Raw genomic sequence first — 24268 nt, 5'->3', positions numbered from 1 at the left:
CCCCAAGGTTTTGGCTTTTTGAAGAGACCAGACCAGTTTTATTGTAGCAAGTTCCATATTCTAGTTCTGTCAGATTATGTTTTCTTCTGATTTTTCTTGTTGCTCTATCTGTTGAATTTCCTATGAAGGAGAAATTACATTTGAAGACTTGTTTAGACCCAAGTTAGGCACTTTTGGTAATAATACATCATAACTTAGGCTGTGTACTTAAAGTTACATCACATCAGGAGGCATAAATGAAGAGTCTTATTCTGATTGTTGCTGAGTTTGATCACTAGGTTAAACTGGCGACTGTCACGTCTTCCCATTTTAATGGTACTCAGTTTTTCCCCTTTGCAATTAGGAAGTAATCTCTGGAATGATCCTTTGGCACTGTGGTAAACTTATGTTTTCCAACAATTTTTGATTATGCAAAAATGATTTTTTGCAACCTGTGATCATCCTTGCCTGAATCATTTATTGCATTTGGGGTTGCACAATGGTGATTTTGAAATTCTTTCTTTCCTTCTACATTTATTGACTGGTAGTCTTCTGTAAAAGAGAGCTTTGCTGCTCTACTGAGGATGAACCCTTCTAAAAAGGCTGTAAATTGCTTAATTCTTTCTCTTTGCCAGTCTTCAGAATAAGTCATTAATGTCATAGGTACCTCCAATGATGGGAAGAGGTGTTTTTTGTTTGTTTGTTTGTTTGTTTTTCTGAGACGGAGTCTCACTCTGTCACCCAGGCTGAAGTGCAGTGGCATGATCTCGGCTCATTGCAAGCTCTCCCTCCCGGGTTCATGCCATTCTCCTGTCTCAGCCTCCCGAGTAGCTGGGACTACAGGCGCCCGCCACCACACCCAGCTAATTTTTTGTATTTTTAGTAGTGATGGGGTTTCACCGTGGTCTCGATCTCCTGACCTTGTGATCCTCCTGCCTTGGCCTCCTAAAGTGCTGGAATTACAGGCGTTTGCCACCGCTCTCGGCCGAAGAGGTGTTTTTTTGTTTTTTCACTCTCTGAGTTATTGCTGGGGATTCATGGATTCTTACTTATTCATGATATAATCAATTTTAGTAATTTCCCATTCTCTTTTGATACTCAAATGGACTCAAATTTGCCCAGTGGAAAACCCTTAAAACTGGCTCCTGTGTTCTTGTAACACACTCTTCATTAGTATGAGTGCTTCCTTCCCTCCAGTATAATATCGTTTTTTAAATTCACCTTGTAAGATAACCATTTTTATTGGTCTCATATTTCTTTCTAGGGTATTTTAACACTAGCATATGTAAAATATTTTTTCTCCCCTTTCCCCCAAAAAAGTAGCGCAATGTACTCAATACTCTGTTTTTTTCTTTCAAAAATATACCTTGGAAATCTTTTTGTGTCAGTACACAGACAGCATTCTCCTTCTTGCTGTGTGTTTTTTTGTTTTTCAGTTTTTTTTTTTGCATTTCATTTGTATGGATGTTCTGTAGTTTAAATCAGTCCCTATTGATGGACATCTGGGTAATTTCCTAACTTTTGCTATTACAAGCAATGCTGTAGTGAATAACACTATACATATGTCATCTTGTATGGTGATAAGTGTATCTGTAGGATTGCTATCCAGAAGTAGAATTGCTAGGTTAATGGTTTATGTAATAGTAATTTTTTTTTAAGAGATGAAGTTTCACTGTGTTGCCCAGACTGGAGTGCAGTGGCTATTTACAGATGCTATTATAGCTCACCACAGCCTTAAACTCCTGGTCTCAGGCAGTTCTCCTGTCTTAGCCCCTCAAGTACCCAGGATTACAGGTGTGTGCCAGCACACCCAGCTTGTAATTGTGATTTTGAAAGACATTACCTAATTACTGGTGTTGTACCACTTTGCACTAATACCAGCAAAGAATAAGAGTGCCTGTTTCACCATAACCTTGCCGGAACAGTGCATTATCAAATTTTTGGAATTTAGCTAATCTGATGAGTGAAAAATTGTTTTTTGCTTCTTTTGTGTGAGGGTAAACATCTTTTCATATGTTGAATGTTCATTTGTATTTATTTTTCTGTGAATTTTCTGATCATATTCTTTGTCCATTTTTATACATTTATCCAAATTGATCTTTTTATTTTAAATGTCTGCATAAGCACATACACATACACATACCTATGCATATATGTTTTTTTCTATATAATTCTATATAGGGAGATTTGTTCTTTTATCACTGATAAGATTGCAAGTATTTTTTTCTTAGTCTGTTGTTTTTTTGATTTGCAATGTTTTTTGCTTTGCAGAATTGATTTTTTTTTGCATTTGAACTTATCAATCTTTTCTCTTATGGCTTTATTATTATTATTTTTTAGAGACAGGATCTAGCTGTCTTGCCCAGACTGGATTGCAGTGGCATGATCATAGCTCACTGTAACCTCAAGCTCTTGACCTCAAGTGGTCCTCCTGCTTTAGTCGCCTGAATAGCTGGGACCACCAGCATGCACCACCACGCCAGTTCCCTGTATAAGTTTTATATCTACAGTAAAGAATATTTCAAGACTTAAACTGAAAATTTAATGAAAAATATAATGTATAGATATTATGGATAAAATCGGAAAAAAACTTATACCTAAAACTTTGTGAAGTTTAAAAAGCTAAATTTGAAATCCTATTAGAAAAGCAGGTCTTATATTTCATATATGTACAAAATATTTTGTTTTGGGCTGTAAGCATATGCAAATAGTGTGACATGTTAATTCATCTTAATTTGACAGAATTAGGAATGAAGGTATAGAGAGGGCTCTAAGGCTTAAAGTCACAGTTTTGTGATTCCTAAGTGAAGCTGGTGTAAGTCTGTGAGTTTTGCTTCTACAGTCTTTGAATGCTTGCTGATGAGTGGCCTAAAATCTCAAAAAAGGCTGCAGGCAGTGGCTCTTGCTTGTAATCTCAGCACTTTGGGAGGCTGAGGCAGGTGGATCGCTTGAGCCCAGAAGTTCAAGACCAGCCTGGGCAACACGGTGAAACCCCGTCTCTACCAAAAAAAAAAAAAATTATCCAGATGTGGTGGCATACGCCTGTGGTCCCAGCTACTTGGGAGCCTGAGGTGGGAGGGTTGCTTGAGCCCAGAAGGTTGAGCTGCAGTGAGCTATCATCTGTTACTGCACTCCAGCCTGGGTGACAAAGTGAGACCCTGTCTCAAAAAAAAAAAAAAAAAAAAAAATCTCCAAAAAGATAATCTTTGTAGACTTAATGAAAACCCTATTTTAACATTCTCTAAAAAGGACAATGTTGACTTGATAAGTTGTGATATTTACATTGACTTTTTTTGAAAAGATAGGTTATGTCTGTAATTTCTGTATAATACTGTGGCTTTATTTTTTTCTCTCTCTCTCTCTTTTTTTTTTTTTTTTTATTGTTGTTGTTTGTTTTTAGAATTTTGATTTGGCTGCTGGGCTGCTACCTTGAAATCCAAGCCCTAAAAATGCCGGCTTCTTTGGACTTAGAAGATGACCTGGATAAATGATAAAAATTAAGAAAGAGATTTTGGTGAGTGAAACCTTATATGAGAGCCAATTTAGTATATATATTAAGCCAACTTAATGGCTTATATAAAGCCAACTTAATGCTTATTCTTTTTTTTTTTCTGATACTGTCTTTCTTTTTGGAAAAACTGTCTAGAATGCATTTATTAATCTTGGAGACATTTAATAAAATACAAATGCCATTCTTCTATTTTTAAATGGGATTTTTACTACAAACTATGTAGTTTCTCATCTTTTTTATAAATGATAATCTTAGGTTTCACTGTAGAAAACAATGAAAGACCAGTAAACAATACTTATTTTTAGAATTTATGTTGATTAAAACTATAATAGGGGCCGGACGCGATGGCTCACGCCTGTAATCCCAGCACTTTGGGAGGCCGAGGCGGGCGGATCACAAGGTCAGGAGATCGAGACCACGGTGAAACCCCGTCTCTACTAAAAATACAAAAAATTAGCCAGGCGCGGTGGCGGGCGCCTGTAGTGCCAGCTACTAGGGAGGCTGAGGCAGGAGAATGACGTGAACCCAGGAGGCGGAGCTTGCAGTGAGCCGAGATCGCGCCACTGCACTCCAGCCTGGTGGGCAGAGTGGGACTCCGTCTCAAAAAAAAAAAAAAACTATAATAGGATATTGTACTTCAAATAAATACCTTTGATTAAAAATAGAAATAAATGTATGTTGAAAGTTGCAAACTCAGCATAACTCATAGTTTGATACTGTATTTAGATCTGAGGTGAGCTAAAGCCCAGCAAAAATTAGATTGTTTTTATCTTGAAATTTCTATTTCCCTCCCTCCTAGCTTTTGTGTAGCACTCCAATAACAGATCCTGGCAGTCCCCTGCTGGGAGGTATGTCATAATGGGTTTAAATTGGCACAGGGGACTCTTCAGAAGTGCTTCATAAGCCCACATGAGAAGTTGTTAATATTAAAACACTTTTTGCATCATCTCCCTGCCCTCTCTCCTTCTTCTTTTGAGAATTTCCTTCATGTACAGTATTATGACAGAGGCTTGGATATGTGCCTTGGTGCCCTAACATCCTTAGATTTTTATCTCAGTTTGTTGAAGTGGCTACTCTGGCAAGCAGTCGTTGTTTACGTTAAATATAATTTAAGAGTTTATTGCTGGTTTTCCTTAAAGACACTGGCATTTGCAAGTTGCTGAGAGGTAGTTTTTGTATCTAGAAAGTTTTTTTTTTCTTTCTTTCTTTCTTTCTGAGACTTAAGAACTTTGTGCCAGGAGCAGAAGCCCATCATTTCTGCCAGGGTGAGCAGTGCATTGAGGTACAACCAATGCACTGTAGAGCTGTTGCCACAAGCAGCTACTCTTCTGTGTAAATCTTCATCTGACTAACAAAGACTGCCGCTCCCTACTTAGAGAATACTCATGCTGGGTGAACAATTGACGTTTTAAAGCAGTAAAAAGATACAAGAAGAATTACCTAGGGAAAACATTTTTCTAAAAGCATGTTTTGGGAAGAAATTAAATGTGCTACTTTCTCTGTGGAGTGGGCTGAGTTCTGAGTTGTTAAAAATGCATCAGGTTAAAATGCACATAACATAAATTAGCCATTTTAAAGTGAACAATTCAGTGGCATTTAGTAGATTCACATTGTACAACCACCACTTCTGTCTAGTTCCAAAACATGTCCGTCACTCCAAAATGAAACTTCATAACCATTAAGATGTCCCATTCCCCATCCCGCTCCCACTCACAACCACTAATCCTTCTGTCTGTCTCTATGAATTTACCTATTCTAGATATTTCATACAAATTAGGCCGGGTGCAGTGGCTTACGCCTGATATCCCAACACTCTGGGAGGCCAAGGCGGGTGGATCACTTGAGTCAGGAGTTTGAGACTAGCCTGGCCAATATGGTGAACCTCATCTCTCCTAAAAATAAACAAAATTAGCCGGGCATGGTGGTGTGTGCCTGTAATCCCAGCTACTTGGGAGGCTGAGGCAGGAGAATCACTTGAACCTGGGCGGCAGAGGTGCCAAGATCACGCCACTGCACTCCTGCCTGGGTGACAGAGCCAGACTCCATCTCAAAAATAATAATAATAGGCCGGCCGCCGTGGCTTACGCCTGTGGTTCCAGCACTTTAGGAGGCCGAGGCGGGCAGATCACAAGGTCAGGAGATCGAGACCATCCTGGCTAACACGGTGAAACCCCGTCTTTACTAAAAATGCAAAAAATTAGCCGGGCGTGGTGGTGGGCACCTGTGGTCCCAGCTACTTGGGAGGTTGAGGCAGGAGAATGGCATGAACCTGGGAGGTGGAGCTTGCAGTGAGCCGAGGTCATGCCACTGCACTCCAGCCTGGGCGACAAAGTGAGACTCCCTCTCAAATAAATAAATAAATAGTAATAATAAAATAAATAAATGGAATTGTGCAATATATGACCTTTTATGTCTGACTGCTGTTACTTAGCATATGGTTTTTGAGGTTTATCTACATTGTAGCATGTATCAGCACTTCATTCCTTATTATATCTAAATAATATTCTGTCTATATGTATCTACCACACTTTGTTTATCCATTCACCTGTTGATGGACATTTGAGTTTTTGGCTATTGTGAATAATGTTGCTGTGAACATATGTGTAATTTAGAGTTATTCTTTTTTTTTTTTTTTTTTAAGTAGAAACGGGGTTTGCCACGTTGGCCAGGCTGGTCTCGAACTCCTGACCTCAAGTGATCCACCCGCCTTGGCTTCCCAAAGTACTGGGATGACAGGTGTGAGCCACCGTGCCCGGCCTTTCTTAAATTTTGTTTTTACATTTTTTTTTTTCAGTGAATATTCTTCCATTTAAGGCAGGAATAATTGCCATAAAGAATATTATTTTGTTGTTATGCTGTGTGTGACTGTAACACTTAGACATTTACTGAGTGTTTATAATCATTTTTAATTTTTTTGAGACAGAGTCTCACTCTGTTGCTCAGAGCAACAGTAGTGCAGTAGCACAATTTCAGCTCACCACAACCTCAGCTTCATGAGTTGCTGGGACTATAGGCACACACCACCAGGCCCAGCTAATATTTGTACTTTCTGTAAAGATGGGGTTTCACCATGTTCCCCAGGCTGGTCTCAAAATCCTGAGCTTGAGCTGTCTGCCCACCTTGGCTTCCCAAAGTGCTGGGATTACAGGTGTGAGCCACCACACCTAGCCATAGTAAGCCTTTATGCAAAGTTGGAGTAGGAATTTGCAGAACTGCTGATAAACCTGTGACACAGTATCAAGATACCTACCTGTAAATACAATGTCAGGTATTTGATGCCTCAATAGTCAGAAAAACTGTTGGATTTCCTCCCTGTAGGGCTTTACAATAACCTTTTTATCCTTACATTTTTCTAAAGATAAATTATTTGTTAGATGAGTAAGAAAGATACCATTGTTGTCATTGGTTGACTTCAATAGATTGAAACTTGAAGAAATTGCATTTGATCACTGCTATTCACTTAACTTTTCTCATTAGTACTACCATAGTTCCCTCAAAGTTTGTTGAATAAAGCTTTCTAGATGTTGCTTCATACAGCACTTAGATGAATTGTTGATTTCCTAATATCAGGCCCCCACGTAACCTATGGTGTATACTTTTTTGTAAGTTGTAACTTGAAATTTTCAGATGCTTTGAACTTAAAACATAATCTAGCAATTCATTGGCACACCAAGACAAAATATCAACCTGCTAAAGAGATTTATTTATTTATTTATTTATTTATTTATTTATTTTTGAGACAGAGGTTCACTCTTTTTGCCCAGGCTGGAGTGCAATGGCGGTATCTCGGTTCACCGCAACATCCGCCTCCCAGGTTCAAGTGATTCTCCTGCCTCAGCCTCCCTAGTAGCTGGGATTACAGGCATGCGCCACCACACCCAGCTAATTTTGTATTTTTAGTAGAGACAGGGTTTCTCCCTGTTGGTCAGGCTGGTCTCAAACTCCCGACCTCAGGTGATACACCTGCCTCGGCCTCCCAAAGTGCTGGGATTACAGGCTGTTTATTTAATCTTCAACTTTAAAAACTAGCTGTCATTCAGTTAAGCCTATGAGGTAGGAGGTGGGAATCGACTCCAGAGGCAGGGCTTGAACACCAGACCAAACTGAGGACTAGCTAAAACGGGGTGGGGCAGGAGCAACTTTTCATAAGACATGTCCACCGGTGTGCCATTTCAGTTTATCATTGCCATGACAACACCCAGGACTTACCAACCCTCTCCATGGCAATGACCCAAGTTACCATACTTTTGCTAGCAATTTCTGCATAAACCACCTGTTAATCTACACGCTTAAAAGTAGGTATAGGCCAGGTGCTCACGCCTGTGATCCCAACACTTTGGGAGGCCGAGGCGGGTGGATCACCTGAGGTCAGGAGTTCGAGACCAGCCTGGGCAACACTGTGAAACCCCATCTCTACTAAAATGTGTCACTGCACTCCAACCTGGGCGAGACAGAACCCGACTCCATCTCAAAAAAATTAAAATAAATAAATACATGAAAGTAGATATAAATATAACTCCTGGCCGAGTACAGTAGGAAGCCGAGGTGGGCGGATTGCTTAAGCTCAGGAGTTTGAGACCAGCTTGGGCAACACGGTGAAACTCTTTGTCTCTATCAAAATGCAAAAAATTAGTCAAACGTGGTGGCGTCCGCCTGTAGTCTCAGCTAATTGGGAAGCTGAGGCAGGAAAATTGCTTGAACCTGGAAGGCGGAGGTTGCAGTGACCTGAGATCACACCACTGCACTTCAGCCTAGGTAACAGAGCGAGACTCCATCTAAAAAAAAAAAAAAAATTTGGTGTAAATATAACTGCAAAACTGCCCTGAGCTGCTAGTCTCAGCACACTGCCTGTGGGGTAGTCCTGCCTCTGCAGGAGCAGTCACAGAGTTGTAACACTGCAGCTTCAATAGAGCTGTTTTCTTCTACCCTACCCTGGCTCACCCTTAAGTTCTTTCCTGAGTGAAGCCAAGAACGCTTGAAGGCTAAACCCCACTTTGGGGGCTTGCCTATCCTGCATCAAATACAGGTTAATTTGTAAATGGCAAAGTTTGTTTTGAGGTTTTTCCTCAATAACTTGTTTCCTAGGCCTGTTAGGCTATCTCTAAAATAGATCTTGCTCTTTTAATTTTTTTTTTAAGAGCGGGATCTTGCTCTCTTACCCAGGCTGGAGTGTAGTGGCACAATCACAGCTCACTGTAACCTTGACCTCCCAGGCTCAAGCAGTTCTGCCACCCTAGCCTCCCGAGTAGCTGGGACTACAGGTGTGCATCACCACACCTGATTAATTAAAAAAAATTTTTTTTTGTAGAGACGGGCAGGAGTGGTCTCAAAATATCCTCCAACTTCAGCCTCCCAAAGTGCTGGAATTACAGGCCCGAACCACCACACCTGGCCTATTTTGTGTTTTAAAAAGATCCCTCTGGGTGCTGCCTGGAGACAGATTGGAGGAGGATAAGAGTGGAGGCAGGAGAGACGTGAAAGCACACTTTTTAATGGGGTTGTTTTTCTGATAAATTTGTTTAAGTTTCTTGTGGACTCTGGATATTGGACCTTTGTTAGATGGGTAGATTGCAAACATTTTGTCCCATTCTGTAGGTTGTTCATTCTGATTGATGATAGTTTCTTTTGCTGTGCAGAAGCTCTTTATTTTAATTAGATCCCATTTGTCAATTTTTTTATTGCAATTGCTTTTGGCGTTTTTGTCATGAAATCTTTGCCCATGCTCATGTCCTGAATGGTATTGCCTAGATTTTCTTTTTTTTTTTTTTTTTTTGAGATGGAGTCTCGCTCTGTCGCCCAGGCTGGAGTGCAGTGGCCGGATCTCAGCTCACTGCAAGCTCCGCCTCCTGGGTTTACGCCATTCTCCTGCCTCAGCCTCCCGAGTAGCTGGGACTACAGGCACCCGCCACCTCGCCCGGCTAGTTTTTTGTATTTTTTAGTAGAGACGGGGTTTCACCGGGTGAGCCAGGATGGTCTCGATCTCCTGACCTCGTGATCCGCCCGTCTCGGCCTCCCAAAGTGCTGGGATTACAGGCTTGAGCCACCGCACCCAGCCTGCCTAGATTTTCTTCTGAGATTTTTTAGTTTTGGGTTTTACGTTTTAGTCTTTAATCCATTTTGAGTTAATTTTTGTAAGGATGGTGTAAGGAAGGGGTCCAGTTTCAATTTTCTGCATATGGCTAGCCAGTTCTCCCAGCACCATTTATTAAATAGGGAATCCTATTTAGTCATAACAGTCTCTCAGATCACAGCACAATCAAATTAGAACTCAAGATTAAGAAGTTCACTCATAACCACACAACTAAATGGAAATTGAACAACCTGCTCCTGAATGACTTTTGGGTAAATAATGAAATTAAGACAGAAATCAGGAAGTTTTTTGAAACTAATGAGAACAAAGAGACAGCATACCAGAATCTCTGGAATAGTGTTAAACAGTGTTAAGTGGGAAATTTATAGCACTAAATGCCCACATCAAAAAGCTAGAGAGATCTCAAGTTAACAATCTAACATCTCAACTAAAAGAACTGGAAAATGAACAGCAAATAAACCCCAAAGCTAGCAAAAGATCAAGAAATAACCAAGATTAGAGCTGAACTGAAGGAGATAGAGACACGAAAAACCCTTCAAAAAAAATCAGTGAATCCAGAAGCTGGTTTTTTGGAGGGGGAAAAAAAATTGATGGATCACTAGCTATAATAGACCACTAGCAAGACTAATAAAGAAGAAAGAAGAATTAAATAAACAATCAGAAGTGATAAGGGGGCTATCACCACTGATACCACAGAAATACTATAAACACCTCTATGTACATAAACTAGAAAATCTAGAAGAAATGGATAAATTCCTAGACACATACACTTTGAACTGAACCAGGAAGACTGAACCAGGGAGAAACTGAATCTCTGAATATACCAATTAACAAGTTCTGAAATTGAGGCAATAATAAATAGCCTACCAACCAAAGAAGTTTCTTTAAAAATTATTTTTTTGGAGGGAAGGCCAGCAATATTTCATAGACTTTCAATTTCTCTCTCTTTTTTTTTTTTTTTTTTAAAGTACTGTTGGCCGGGCGTGGTGGCTCACGCCTGTAATCCCAGCACTTTGGGAGGCCGAGACGGGTGGATCACGAGGTCAGGAGATCGAGACCATCCTGGCTAACACGGTGAAACCCCATCTCTACTAAAAAATACAAAAAACTAGCCGGGCGAGGTGGCGGGCGCCTGTAGTCCCAGCTACTTGGGAGGCTGAGGCAGGAGAATGGCGTAAACCTGGGAGGCGGAGCTTGCAGTGAGCTGATATAAAGTACTGTGTAGTGCCCATAGTATTGTTAAACTGACAGTTCCTGTATCTGCCAGCATAAAGTTTTCCAGATCTAGATACACAGTCCTCATGTCATGACCAACGGCCTATTTAGGGAGACTTATCAAAGTCCAGGCTTTTTAGTTAGTCTCCTTTCTGGTTAAAGATTCTTTTGGAAAATGTTTCTTAGATTTTAAATTGTTTTATTGCAGTTGTTCCAACTTTGGAATAGTTGCTAAATAGCTATAGCTTTGTAGGCAGTCATCATTTTTCCTGCTAAGCAGCAACTTTTAAGCCCTAAAAATCTTTATTAGTTGTGTTTAATTACCTCTAAAGTTTATTAAAAATCTGTAAAATGGGCTGGGCGCAGTGGCTCACGCCTGTAATCCCAGCACTTTGGGAGGCCGAGGCAGGTGGATCACCTGAGGTCGGGAGTTCGAGACCAGCCTGACCAACATGGAGAAACCCCGCCTCTACTAAAAATACAAAATTAGCTGGGCATGGTGGCACATGCCTATAATCCCAGCTACTAGGGAGGCTGAGGCAGGAGAATTGCTTGAACCTGGGAGGCAGAGGTTGCGGTGAGCCGAGATCGTGCCATTGCACTCCAGCCTGGGCAACAAGAGTGAAACTCTGCTTCAAAAAAAAAAAAAAAAAAAAAAAAATCTGTAAAATGCAGATGGCAGTTAAATAAGGGCAGTGGTATTAATTTGAGATTTTCTGACTGCTGTTGTTTCTTTTGTTTTTTTTAATTTTTAAAAAAATTGAGACATGGTCTCGCTGTTACCCAGCCTGGTCTGGAACTCCTAGGCTCAAGCAGGCCTCATGCCTCTGCCTCCCAAGCTAGGAATACAGGTATGAGCCACTGACCCTGCTGTTGTTTCTTAACCACCCAAATCAGTTTCATTGTAACAGTCATAGTACGGGAAAAGGATATAATTGCCAGAACACAAGGTGCTCTGCTCAAATTTGGAAGTATTTTTTCTATATTTACTTATAACAGAGGAATTTTTTCCCCAAAGGTTGCTTAGGTTGGTTTTTGCAAAGCCTTTGCTGTTGAAGTTCAGTCACTAGCAATTATTTTATTTTATTTATTTATTTATTTTTGAGACGAAGTCTTGCTCTTGTCCCCCAGGCTGGAGTGCAGTGGTGCGATCTCGGCTCACTGCAACCTCCACCTCCTGGGTTCAAGTGATTCTCCTGCCTCAGCCTCCCAAGTAGCTAGGATTATAGGTGCCTGCTACCACGCCCAGCTGATTTTTGTATTTTCAGTAAAGACAGGGTTTCACCATGTTAGCCAGGCTGGTCTCGAACTCCTGACCTCAGGTGATCCACCCACCTCAGCCTCCTAAAGTGCTGGGATTACAGGCATAAGCCACCGCGCCCGGCCTATTTTATTTTTATTTTTAGAGACAAAAATCTTGCTATAACCTTACTGGAATGCAGTGGCACTATTGTAGCTCACTGCTGCCTCAAACTCCTGGGTTTGAGGGATCCTCCCGCCTCAGCCTCCTGAGTAGCTGGAGCTATAGGCATGCACTACCACACCCAGTTAATTTTTTTATTTTTTGTAGAGACAGGGTCTCACTGTGTTGCCCTGGTTAGTCTTAAATTGCTGCCCTCAAGCCATCCACCAGCCTCACTATTTAAAAAAGAAAAATTGGCTGGACATGGTAGCTCACGCCTATAATCCCAGCACTTTGGGAGGCTAAGGTGGGAGAATCACCTGAACCTAAGAGTTTGAGACCAGCCTGGGCAATATGGCAAGATGCAATCTCTATAAAAAATTTTTGGCCGGGCGCGGTGGCTCAAGCCTGTAATCCCAGCACTTTGGGAGGCCGAGATGGGCGGATCACGAGGTCAGGAGATCGAGACCATCCTGGCTAACACTGTGAAACCCCGTCTCTACTAAAAAAAAATACAAAAAACTAGCCGGGCGAGGTGGCGGGCGCCTGTAGTCCCAGCTACTCCGGAGGCTGAGGCAGGAGAATGGCGTAAACCCGGGAGGCGGAGCTTGCAGTGAGCTGAGATCCGGCCACTGTACTCCAGCCCGAGCGACAGAGCGAGACTCCGTCTCAAAAAAAAAAAAAAAAAAAAAAAAAAAAAAAAAAAAAAAAAAAAAAAAAAATTTTAAAAATTAGCTGGGCATGGTGGTACATGCCTGTAATCCCAGCTGCTTGGGAAGCTGAGGTGAGAGGATCACTTGAGCCCAGGAGGTTGAGGCTGCAGTGAGCCATGTTTGTGCCACTGCATTCCAGCAACAGAGTAAGACCCTGTCTCAAAAAAATAAATTTCACAAAAAAGGTTAAACAGTTTTTCAGTTACTTTTTTTCATTTATGCAAGGAATATAATCATATTACAGCAGTCTTGTATTTCCTAATGATTTGCAGCATATTTGGAAAATAGGAAAATAAAATTTATCAATGATCCTACCAACCTAATATAGTTGCTTTTTAGGGGATTAATTTTCTTATCCTTTTTTTTAAAAGAAACGTGTAATTATAGTTACAAGTATAAAGTAATAATTTATAATATTTTAATAATATAAATAAGTGCCGTAAATAAATAAAAGGCTGGACACGGTGTCTCACGTCTGTAATTCTAGCACTTGGGGAGGCCAAGGTGAGTGGCTTGCCTGAGCTCAGAAGTTCGAAACCAGCCTGGGCAACGTGGCAAAACCCCATCTCTACTAAAACTACAAAAGATTAGCCAGGCGTGATGGTTCTTGCCTGTAGTCCCAGCTACTCAGGAGGCTGAGGCAGGAGAATCGCTTGAACCTGGGAGATGGAGGTTGCAGTGAGCCGAGATTGTGCCACCGCACTGCAGCCTGGGCACCAAAATGAGACTCTGTCTCAGTCAGTCAATCAATCATTGTTGTATTATAGTTAAAATTATAAGGGATTATTTTATTAGAACATTTGTGGGAGGTTCTTAGGTTTCCATGCCATTTTTGCTTACCACAAATGCTGGAAATTAATGTTCATTCATTTACTTTTGGGTTAAGTATGTGATCTTCAGTCCCAAAGCTAACAGAGGAAATGGCCACACTGTGTGATCTACATGTACTTTTTGGTAAGCAGTATACCTGAAAATAGCAGGAAATGTAACTTCTTTATATCTAAAAGTTAGGAAGCAATTTAATTCTGTCCAGAACACAGTTCTTTATCTTCATAAACGTCTATCAACCCCTTTTTTGGTTTGGTGTGTGTGTGTGTGTGTGTGTTTGTGTATGTGTGTGTTTTGAGACGGAGTCTCACTCTGTCGCCCAGGCTGGAGTGCAGTGACACGACCTTGGCTCCTTCAACCTCTGCCCTTCCGGATTCAAGCAATTCTCTGCCTTAGCCTCCCGAGTAGCTGGGAATACAAGCACACACCACCACGCCCAGCTAATTTTTGTATTTTAGTAGAGACAGGGTTTCATTATGTTGGCCAGGCTGGTCTCAAACTCCTGATTTCAAGTGATCTGCCCACCTTGGCCTCCCGGAGTGCTGGGATTACAGGTGTGAGCCACTGCACCCAGCCCTTTCATATAAGAATTTTTAAGTGTTTATTTCTGAATCATTATTTTCAGCCATTCCACTGTTAATAACTCTTTAAACGTTGTTTAAAATGGCTCATGAAAGACTTCAGAATTTTAAGTAATCATCCAGTTGCTATTAGTCAGGTCTGGTTGTGCTTTGTAGTTTGGAGAAAGAAGAGGGCTTTAGAAACCTTGGCTCCTTTTAAGCTTTTGTCAGGACAGAAGTAGGGGGAGTCTTGGGGAGCCCCTTGCTCTGTGGGGTCAACCAAAGGCCTATAATTCCCAAAAAGTATGTGCTTGTTTTGTTTTCTTGTGATCCTTTGTTCCCTTCTCCTGACATTCTAGGCTTATAAAAAAGTAGCATATAACATAATAAAAAGAATGTTAAATTTAAGACTGGTGTATTTTTATTTTTGGTAATAACTGTAAGAACTAATTGTTTTAAAATATCATAATTAAAATAGTTTATCTTCTTTTTTGTAATTTCTTAATTATAGTATTTCCTTATTGTCAAATAAATTATAATTTTCATAGAACTATAAATTATACACTGTTGAATGCATAACTACGCATTGTAATGCTCTTTTGTATCTTCTCTTTTCAGAAGTTTTCTTATTGTCCACTTGGCACATGCTTCTGGAATAATATTCACCATGGTTTTGGATGACCTTCCAAACTTAGAAGACATCTATACTTCCTTGTGTTCATCAACAATGGAAGACTCAGAGATGGATTTTGACTCCGGACTAGAAGATGATGACACAAAAAGTGATAGTATTTTGGAGGATTCCACAATTTTTGTGGCCTTCAAAGGAAATATAGGTGATAAAGACTTCAAATGGAAATTAGATGCAATATTGAAAAATGTGCCCAATTTGCTACACATGGGTAATTTGCTTTAATTATTTTTTGTTCCTGTTACTGTTTTTGAAATGTTTGCCCTTCCATGGCTGTCTTGAGTTTTACAAAGCAAGTTTGCTAAATTGGGTCAAAAGGCTGAATTTAAGTGCAAAGGTAGAATTTTAGGATTTTTAAAATATACATGTTTTCTTTCTTTTAAGTGACATCGAAGAGCTGAACATAAAGTATTTCTTATCGTGGAAATTGTTGGATAATCTGCTGTAGTGGATAAAAGTAATTCTCGATATCCAAATTTATTTATTTTTAACTCTCTGAACTTCATTTTCCTTATCTGTAAATTGAAATCTTTAAGGACCCTTAAAGCTTAGAAAACTTACTATTCCATGAGTCTGCTTATAATGCACTTTAAATTTATTCCCTTAACTTTTATATCAGAAGTCACTAGCTGACAGCTTGCTGGATCCAGTCTGCAGCCATATGTTATTTGGCCTACATTAGTGTTTGAGATTTAGTTTGTTTTTAATGTTTGAGTTTCATTGCCAGTGCTTTAAAAATTGAGATATATTGCATGAAAATCCAGATTTTTACATTTATCTTTAAAAATAGGAAGATCTGATAACATTGGGTTCTCCCTCTTTCCCAGATGGTACTAAGTAGCAGCTGCTACTGAGAGCAACCCCACTTCACCACAGTTCCCATCTAGCTTCTTCACACATTTAGATTACCTGTCCAGATCTTACAGGCATTTGTGGTTTTGAACCTTGATTTAGATGTTCTCTATTCTAGTTAGCACAATTATCTAGTCCGTTCAGACACAGTGAAAAGCCTAGATTTATTCCTTTAATCACAAATCCTAAATTGATCAAGTTAATTAGCTTTTTTTAGGCTTGGGGGTTTTATCTTTGAGATTGTTATCTGGAGGGAAGCTGTTTTTTCAACTGCTTTTTACTGTGTTGTATAAGATTCTTCATAGTTATATGTTATTTTTAGCATACAATTAAGAATTTTTCATGTAGTTATCAACATTATTGTAACCATAATCATAGTTATAATATATATTATAAAGGTCTAGCTGGGCCTGAAATTGTTCATTGCTCTTTATTAATTACTATATTTTTCTGTTGTTTATATATTGCTGAATCAATTTATTTATGGCTTTTAAATAAATAACCAAACCTAGGCCAGGCATAGTAGTTCTTGCCTGTAATCCCAGCACTTTGGAAGGTTGAGTTGGGTGGATCACTTGAACCCAGGAGTTCAAGACCAGCCTGGACAATATAGAGAGACCTCATCTCTACAGAAAATACAAAAATTAGCTGGGTATGTTGGTGTGTGCCTATAGTCCCAGCTACTCGAGAGGCTGGGGTGGGAGGATCACTTGAGTCCAGGGAGGTCAAGGCTGCAGTGAGCTCTAATAGTGCCCCTGCACTCCAGCCTGGGCAACAGAGTGAGACCCTGTCTAAAAAAATAAATAATAAATAAAGGTGGGCGCAGTGGTTCGCGCCTGTAATCCCAGCACTTTGGGAGGTCAAGGTGGGCAGATCAGTTGAGGCCAGGAGTTCGAGACACACCCAGCCAACATGGTGAAACCTTGTCTACTAAAAATACAAAAATTAGCTAGATGTGCTGGCAGGTGCCTGTAATCCCAGCTACTCGGGAGGCTGAGGCACGAGAATTACTTGAACCCAGAAGGTAGAGGTTACAGTGAGCTGAGATCACACCACTGCACTCCAGCCTGGGTGACAGAGTGAGTCTCAAAAAAATAAAAATAAATAAATAACCAACTCTAGATTTATGGTGCTATCAGATTATATTCTTGGTCCAAAAAAATTTTAAGTCAAATATCTCAAATATGAAAGTTCAAAAAGATTTTGATAAGATATAACTATTAGGAATATGGATTTTTCTGCAAGCATATTACAAGTGTTAATACCATAAGCAAATTTGATGTTTGTGCAGAATATGTACAAGATTCCAGTATACTTCAGAGTGGGAAGAAGTCCTGCAGTGTCTATGATTGGTGGCCAGGATCCCCAAACTTCCTACCTTTTGTTGTTTGGAGGCCTACGTGTAATGGAAAGGAAATTGCCCTGAGAATCAGAGCTGGGTTTTAATGTCATCTCTGATGCTACTAGCTAGCCACAGGATTCTGAGCAGATCACTTTCTGGGCCTTGGTTTCCTCACCTGTAAAATAGTCTTGGACTAAATATTGTCTAATCTTTTCTAAATTCCTGTGATTGTGTTATCTCATTCCTTTTAGCAAGTTTTCCCTTCTTTTTTCCACATTAGAGCAAGTGAACTCCATGTCTAGAAAAGTTAACATTCAATATACAGTGGTTTAAGAGCTGGAAGGGGCTGTAGGCAACATGTAGGCACTTTCCTCTATCCATAGATATTTCTCATTTTGAGAAAAGATATTCCTCTATGACCATTATCTCTTTTTTTCCTTCTTTTCACAGGTGTTGAATGACCATTATCTTAATATTAGAATGTATAACTGAATGAAGGATACAGAAGATTCAGTTTAGCTGAGTTAATAACAAAAGAGAAAATTGTTTTGCCTGAGGTTGTTGAATAACTTTTTTTGTTTTTTGTTTCTTTTTTGAGGCAGTGTCTCACCCCATCACCCAGGCTGGAATGCAGTGGCATGATCTCAGCTCACTGTAGCCTTGACCTCCCAGGCTCAAGCAATTCTCCCACCTCAGCTTCACAAGTAGCTGGGACTACAGGCGCATGCCGCTGCAGCTGGCTAATTTTCTGTTTATTTTTTGTAGAGATGAGTTCTCACTATGTTGCCCAGGGTGGTCTCAAACTCCTGAGCTCAAGTGATCTGCCCACCTTGGCCTCCCAAAGTGCGGAGATTACGGGCATGCGCCACTGCACCCAGCCAAATAACTTTTTTATCAGCTAACTGTGCCTGGGATTTGCTTTCCAACCTGTAAAATGTAACTACACTTAATAGTACCTCCTCAATTACTTAACTTTTTTAAAAAGTCTTTTTTATTGTATAATACACATAAAATTTACCAGGTTAACCATTATTAAGCATACAGTTTAGTGGAAATTAAATATACTCATAATGTTGTGCAACCATCAGCACCATGTGTCACCCTAACTCTTTTCATCCTGTAAAATTAAACATCTCTGGCCAGGCGTGGTGGCTCACGCCTGTAATTCCAGCACTTTGGGAGGCTGAGGCAGGTGGATCACGAGGTCAAGAGATTGAGGCCATCCTGACCAACATGATGAAATCCCGTCTCTACTAAAAATACAAAAATTAGCCGGGCATGGTGGCGGGCGCCTATAGTCCCAGCTACTCGGGAGGCTGAGGCAGGAGAATTACTTGAACGCGGGAGGTGGAGGTTGCAGTGAGCCGATATCGCGTTACTGCGCTCCAGCCTGGTGACAGAGTGAGACTCTTGTCTCAAAAAAAAAAATATATTGAACATCTCTAACCATTAAATAACAACCCCCCATTTCCTCCTTGCTCCTAGCCCCTGGAAACCACCATTCTACTATCTGTTTCTATGATTTTTGACTACTTCCTTCATATAAGTGGAATTTTGCTTTTTTGTGACTGGCTTATTTTACTTAGCGTAAGATGCTCAAAGTCCATTGATGTTGCACCATGTGACAGGATTTCCTTCCTTTTGAAGGCTTAATAATATTCCATTGTGGCCGGGTGCAGTGGCTTACACCTGTAATCCCAGCACTTCAGGAGGCCGAGGCAGGCAATCATGAGGTCAGGAGATCAAGACCACCCTGGCCAACATGGTGAAACCCTGTCTCTACTAAAAATACAAAAATTAGCTGGGCGTGGTGGTGTACACCTGTTGTCCCAGCTCAGGATGGTGAGGCAGAAGAATCACTCGAACCCAGGAGGCAGAGGTTGCAGTGAGCCAAGATCATGCCACTGCACTCCAGCCTGGTGACAGAGCAAGATTCCGTCTCAAATAATAATAATAATATTCCATTGTATATATATACCATATTTTACTGATTCATTCATCTGTCAGTAGACATTGGGTTGCTTCTACATCTTAGCTATTGTGAGTAATGCTGCTATGAATATGGTGTACAAATATCTCTCTGGGACTCTGCTTTCAGTTCATTTGAGTGTGTACTCTGAAGTAGAATTGCTACATCTTGTGGTACTTTTTAAAAAATTTTTTTTGAGAAACTGTCGTTTTCCACAGCAGCTTGTATCCTTTTACATTCCCACTGACAGTGCACAAGGGTTCCAGTTTCTTTTTTTTTTTTGAGATGGAGTCTTGTTCTGTTGCCCAGGCTGGAGTGCAGTAGCACAATCTTGGTTCATAGCAACCTCTGCTTCCTGCATTCAAGTGATTCTTCTGCCTCAGCCTCCTGAGTAGCTGGGACCTCAGGTGTGCACCACCATGCCTGGCTAATTTTTGTATTTTTAGTAGAGACGGGGTTTTGCTATGTTGGCCAGGCTGATCTCAAACTCCTGACTGATCGAACTCAAGTGATTCACCAGCCTCAGCCTCCCAAAATGCTGGGATTATAGGTGTGAGCCACCATGCCCCGCGGATTCTATTTCTCCATATCTTCACCAACGTTTATTTTCTGTGGTTTTGATAGTATGGTAATGGTTGTGAGGTGGTATCTTATTTTGATTTGCATTTCTCTAATGATTAGTTATGTCAAGCATCTTTTCATGTGCTTATTGGCCATTTGTGTATCTTTTCTGGAGAACTGTTCTTTGCCTTTTTTTTTTTTTTGAGATGGAGTCTCACTTTGTTGCCCAGGCTGGAGTGCAGTGGCACAATCTAGGCTCACCACAACCTCCACCTTCCGGGTTCAAGCAATTCTCCTGTCTCTGCCTCCCAAGTAGCTGGGACTACAGGTGCGTGCCACCATGCCCAGCAAATTTTTATGTTTTTAGTAGAGACGGGGTTTCGTTATGTTGGCCAGGCTAGTCGTGAACTCCTGACCTTGTGATCCACCCGCCTCGGCCTCCCAAAGTGCTGGGATTATAGTCATGAGCCTGTTCTATTAATTTAAACTTAACCTCTCTCTTCTTTTTTATGGTCCTTTCTCCATCTTACTGCTTTCCGTTTATTCATTGCCTGTGGTGTGCCAGGTACTATGCTAGGTTTTCTGCATGTATTATCTAATTTGTACTCAAAATCTCATGAAGTAGTTTTTTCATAGTTTTAGAAAAGAAAAAGATAAGTTTCAGAAAGGTTAAATAGCTCATTCATGGTCACCCAGGTGCTAAGTGGCAAAGCTAGAATTAGATTTGAGTGTGTAGCTCCAAAGCATGCTCTGTTAGCTATTCCAAGCTGGTGCTTCACCTTATTCTTTTGCTCTTTTGGTTTGTTTTTAATTCCATCTCCTCTGGTGGCTAAAAGATTACTAATAAAATTCTTTTTCTTTCACAATCAAGAGTCCAGCAAGCTAAAAGTACAGAAGGTGGAGCCCTGGAACAGCGTGCGTGTGACATTCAACATCCCCCGGGAAGCAGCGGAGCGGCTACGGATCCTTGCTCAGAGCAACAACCAGCAGCTTCGGGATTTAGGGATTCTCTCCGTTCAGATTGAAGGTCTTTTACTTTGCCATGTGCCCATCTAGACCAGAATCATTACAGTAGTAGAATATAGCATGATTTTCTATGCTGCTTTGTCTGTTCCTCTGCTCTTGTGTTTTAGAATGCCAAGCAACTCATGTAACTTATACTTTGCTTTGCAGCACCTTAGGATGAAGAGGGACTGACTGAGGTTATTGCTGGGTCCTGATGGTCTTTACATCTGTAGTCTTGGTTTCCATTCCTTTGGCTAATTTTGACCATCAATCTTTCAGACTTTGATTTTACTGGCATCCTGACCAGGATTTGATTTGTCTTATTTATTTAGTTGTGTGGTTTTCTTTGTTATTGTTTTTGTTTTTAGAGATGGTGTCTTTCTGTGTTGCCCAGGCTGGACTCAAACTCTTGGCCTCAGATGATCCTCCCATCTCAGCCTCCTGAGTAGCTGGGACTATACCTGTACCACTGTACCCAGCTTAACATATAATTTAATTTGCTTCCTTCCTTCTACCAAATAAAGTTTAGTATTTTCTTTATGCGTCTAACAGATTACGAAGCCTTCAACAGTCCTTTCCTTTTGTAGCAGCGTTCATTTTCTTTTCTTTTCTTTCTTTTTTTTTTTTTTTTTTTGAGGCAGAGTCTCGCTCTGTTGCCCAAGATGGAGTATAGTGGCGTGATCTCAGCTCACTGCAACCTCCACCTCCCAGGTTCAAGTGATTCTCCTGCCTCAGCCTCCCGAGTAGCTGGGATTACAGGCACGTACCACCATGCCCAGCTAATTTTTGTGCTTTTAGTAGAGACGAGGTTTCACCGTCTTGGCCAGGCTGGTCTCAAACTTCTGACCTCAGTTGATCTACCCTCTTCGGCCTCCCAAAGTGCTGGGATTACAGGCGTGAGCCATCATGCCGGCCCACAGTGTTCATTTTCAATATTTTTACCAGAATGATCTTTTTCAAAATGAAAAGTGGATGAGTGCACGCACACACACACACAGACACACACACATCCCTATACCCCTACACCCCTATACCCCTAGATTAAAATCCTACTATCTCTTGGTATTATTCAAAGAATGAAGACCAAACTGCTTACCATGACCTCAGGCCTTGCATGGTCTCACCTCTACCTTCTTCATCCAGCCTTATCTTGTATAACTCTCCTCCCTTGCCCCCTGTGTTCCAGCTTCTCAACTTTCTCTTCCTGCTGCCACAGGTCCTTTGTATTGATGTCTTCTCTGAATGAAATACTATCCCCTACCAGCCCCCCTTCCCCTAGTTCATCCCTGCTCAGCCTTCAAGTATCAGCTTAAATCTTGAGGATATATTCTTTGAACTCCTTTGGCAAGTCAGAGTCCTTTGCTATGTGCTCTCACAAAAGTTTGTTTCTCCCCCTCAGATCATTTATCTCACACTTTCATTAGAGCAATTATTGATTGTTGTTCTATCCCCCATAGACTATAAGCTTTAGCATTTGGAATACAGTGATAAATACTGTCCTTACTGTTATAAACTTGGAAGAGCTTATGACTTTAGTAAGGAAGACAAACCTGTGAGAGATACAAGTACCTACCATGTGTGGGAGAGCTCTTTGGAAGCTCAGTGAACTAGACCCACCTCTTCCCCTCCTGTGTTGATACAACCAGGTGACAACCAGCAATTCCAACTTTCCTTTCTACAGTGGGCCAGGTCCTCATGTCCCTGTGCTTATGTAGAACCTAAATGCTCCGTGAAACCTCAGCAGCCGAGGTCATCATTTTGTTTATAGGAGTGAGACACATTTTATGCAGTCTAGCATTGTAGGTTGCTGTGCCCTCAAAGGGGAAATACCAACAAACAGATTATTTAGAAAGGGTTATATGTAGATTGAGAAATGGGATAAATTTCACCACTTGATAAATGAGGGGATGGTGGCTTAAACAATAACCACTTTAATTTGAAAAATGTGGAACTATCTAAAAGGATCCAGAAAAGTACAGTTAATTCACAGCAATCTGTAGGATGAACTATTAGGAAGAGTGGAAGTCGAACAACTATTGGATAAAATAACAATATGTGGGCTGTTTATACTTTAAGGGACACATAAGTGGTTTCTTTAAAACCCCACATGTTTTATGGTCTCTGTTCCTATTTAAAGACTTCAAAACCTTAATTGATAGTGTTTTTCACTGGAGAAAGAAGTACCAGTTTTATCTCTTAAGCAGACCTACTTCCTAAAAGGATAAAATGCTGGTTCTCCTTTAATATTATAGCCATAAATTCAAACATGAGTACTAGCAAGGAAGCAAATAGATTACATATTTTAAGAAATTATGAAATTCACATATGACAATGATTATCACAATACAGAAAGAGTTCTTTAACTTTTAGGCTACATGTGTGTCCCAGATGATTTCTGTTCTTACAATCCTGGGAATTCAGGCAGGAGTGAAAGTGATGGCAGCAGCTATTGCTTTTGTGGAACTGGGCTACTGATTTTGTAAATTGTAAGAAGGAATGTTGGCCAGCCATGGTGGCTCACGCCTGTAATCCCAATACTTTGAGAGGCCGAGGTGGATGGATCACTTGAGGGCAGGAGTTTGAGAACAGCCTGGCCAATGTGGTGAGACCCCGTCTCTACTAAAAATATAAAAATTAGTCCAGCATGGTGGTGCATGCCTGTGGTCCCAGCTACTCGGGAGGCTAAGGCAGGAGAATTGCTTGAACGCAGGAGGCAGAGGTTATGGTGAACCGACATCATGCCACTGTACTTCAGCCCGGGCGACAAGAGCGAAATTTTGTCTCAAAAAAACAAAAAGAAGGAATGAAGGTATGTTGCCACTATCATGTCTGTTGCAAGGCTTGAGGGACAGGTTGTTCTCGAAAGAGTCCATTCTCTGTTGACTAATACTCCCTGTACCCTTCCTTTTTTAAGTTTTGGCCAGAGAGTTGGGGAAACATCTTTTTTGAGGACATTTTGTGCCCCCTCTGTAAATTCGTGGGGATCTAAAGCGGTAGTCTGCTAACTTTTTCTATAAAGGGCCAAGAATAAATATTTTTGGCTTTTCAGGCCATGAGATCTCAACTCAACAAGTACTCAGCTCTGTCTTGTAGGGCAAAAACAGCCATAGGCAATATGTAAACAAGTAAACATGGCAGGATTTCAACAACACTTTTTTTTTTTTTTTTTTTTTGAGACAGAGTCTGACTCTGTCGCCCAGGCTGGAGTGCAGTGGCCGGATCTCAGCTCACTGCAAGCTCCACCTTCCGGGTTTACGCCATTCTCCTGCCTCAGCCTTCCAGGTAGCTGGGACTACAGGCGCCCGCCACCTCGCCCGGCTAGTTTTTTGTATTTTTTGTATTTTTTATTTTTTTATTTTTTGAGACGGAGTCTTGCTCTGTTGCCCGGGCTAGAGTGCAGTGGCCAGATCTCAGCTCACTGCAAGCTCCACCTCCCGGGTTTACACCATTCTCCTGCCTCAGCCTCCCGAGTAGCTGGGACTACAGGTGCCCGCCACCTCGCCCGGCTAGTTTTTTTTGTATTTTTAGTAGAGATGGGGTTTCACCGTG

At 40.9% G+C, this 24268-nt stretch overlaps 1 protein-coding gene across 7 annotated transcripts in view; it reads left to right on the top strand.

The window, feature by feature from the left end:
• Positions 1-24268, top strand: part of NCOA6 (nuclear receptor coactivator 6) — a 121561-nt gene that overhangs the window by 35155 nt on the left and 62138 nt on the right. For all 7 annotated transcript variants that reach the window (XR_004052563.1, XR_004052564.1, XM_030914161.1 and 4 more), the window contains exons 2-4: positions 3380-3493; positions 14918-15201; positions 20586-20741. Coding sequence is in view for 5 of the 7 variants with exons in the window: in XM_030914161.1 (XP_030770021.1) it covers positions 14967-15201; positions 20586-20741 (391 nt within the window). In the remaining 2 variants the exon portion in view is untranslated. The remainder of the gene's footprint in view (positions 1-3379; positions 3494-14917; positions 15202-20585; positions 20742-24268) is intronic.

This window comes from Rhinopithecus roxellana, chromosome 13, assembly GCF_007565055.1.
Source record: "Rhinopithecus roxellana isolate Shanxi Qingling chromosome 13, ASM756505v1, whole genome shotgun sequence".
Classification (NCBI taxonomy): domain Eukaryota; kingdom Metazoa; phylum Chordata; class Mammalia; order Primates; family Cercopithecidae; genus Rhinopithecus; species Rhinopithecus roxellana.
This window is presented reverse-complemented; position numbering and strand designations above follow the sequence as displayed.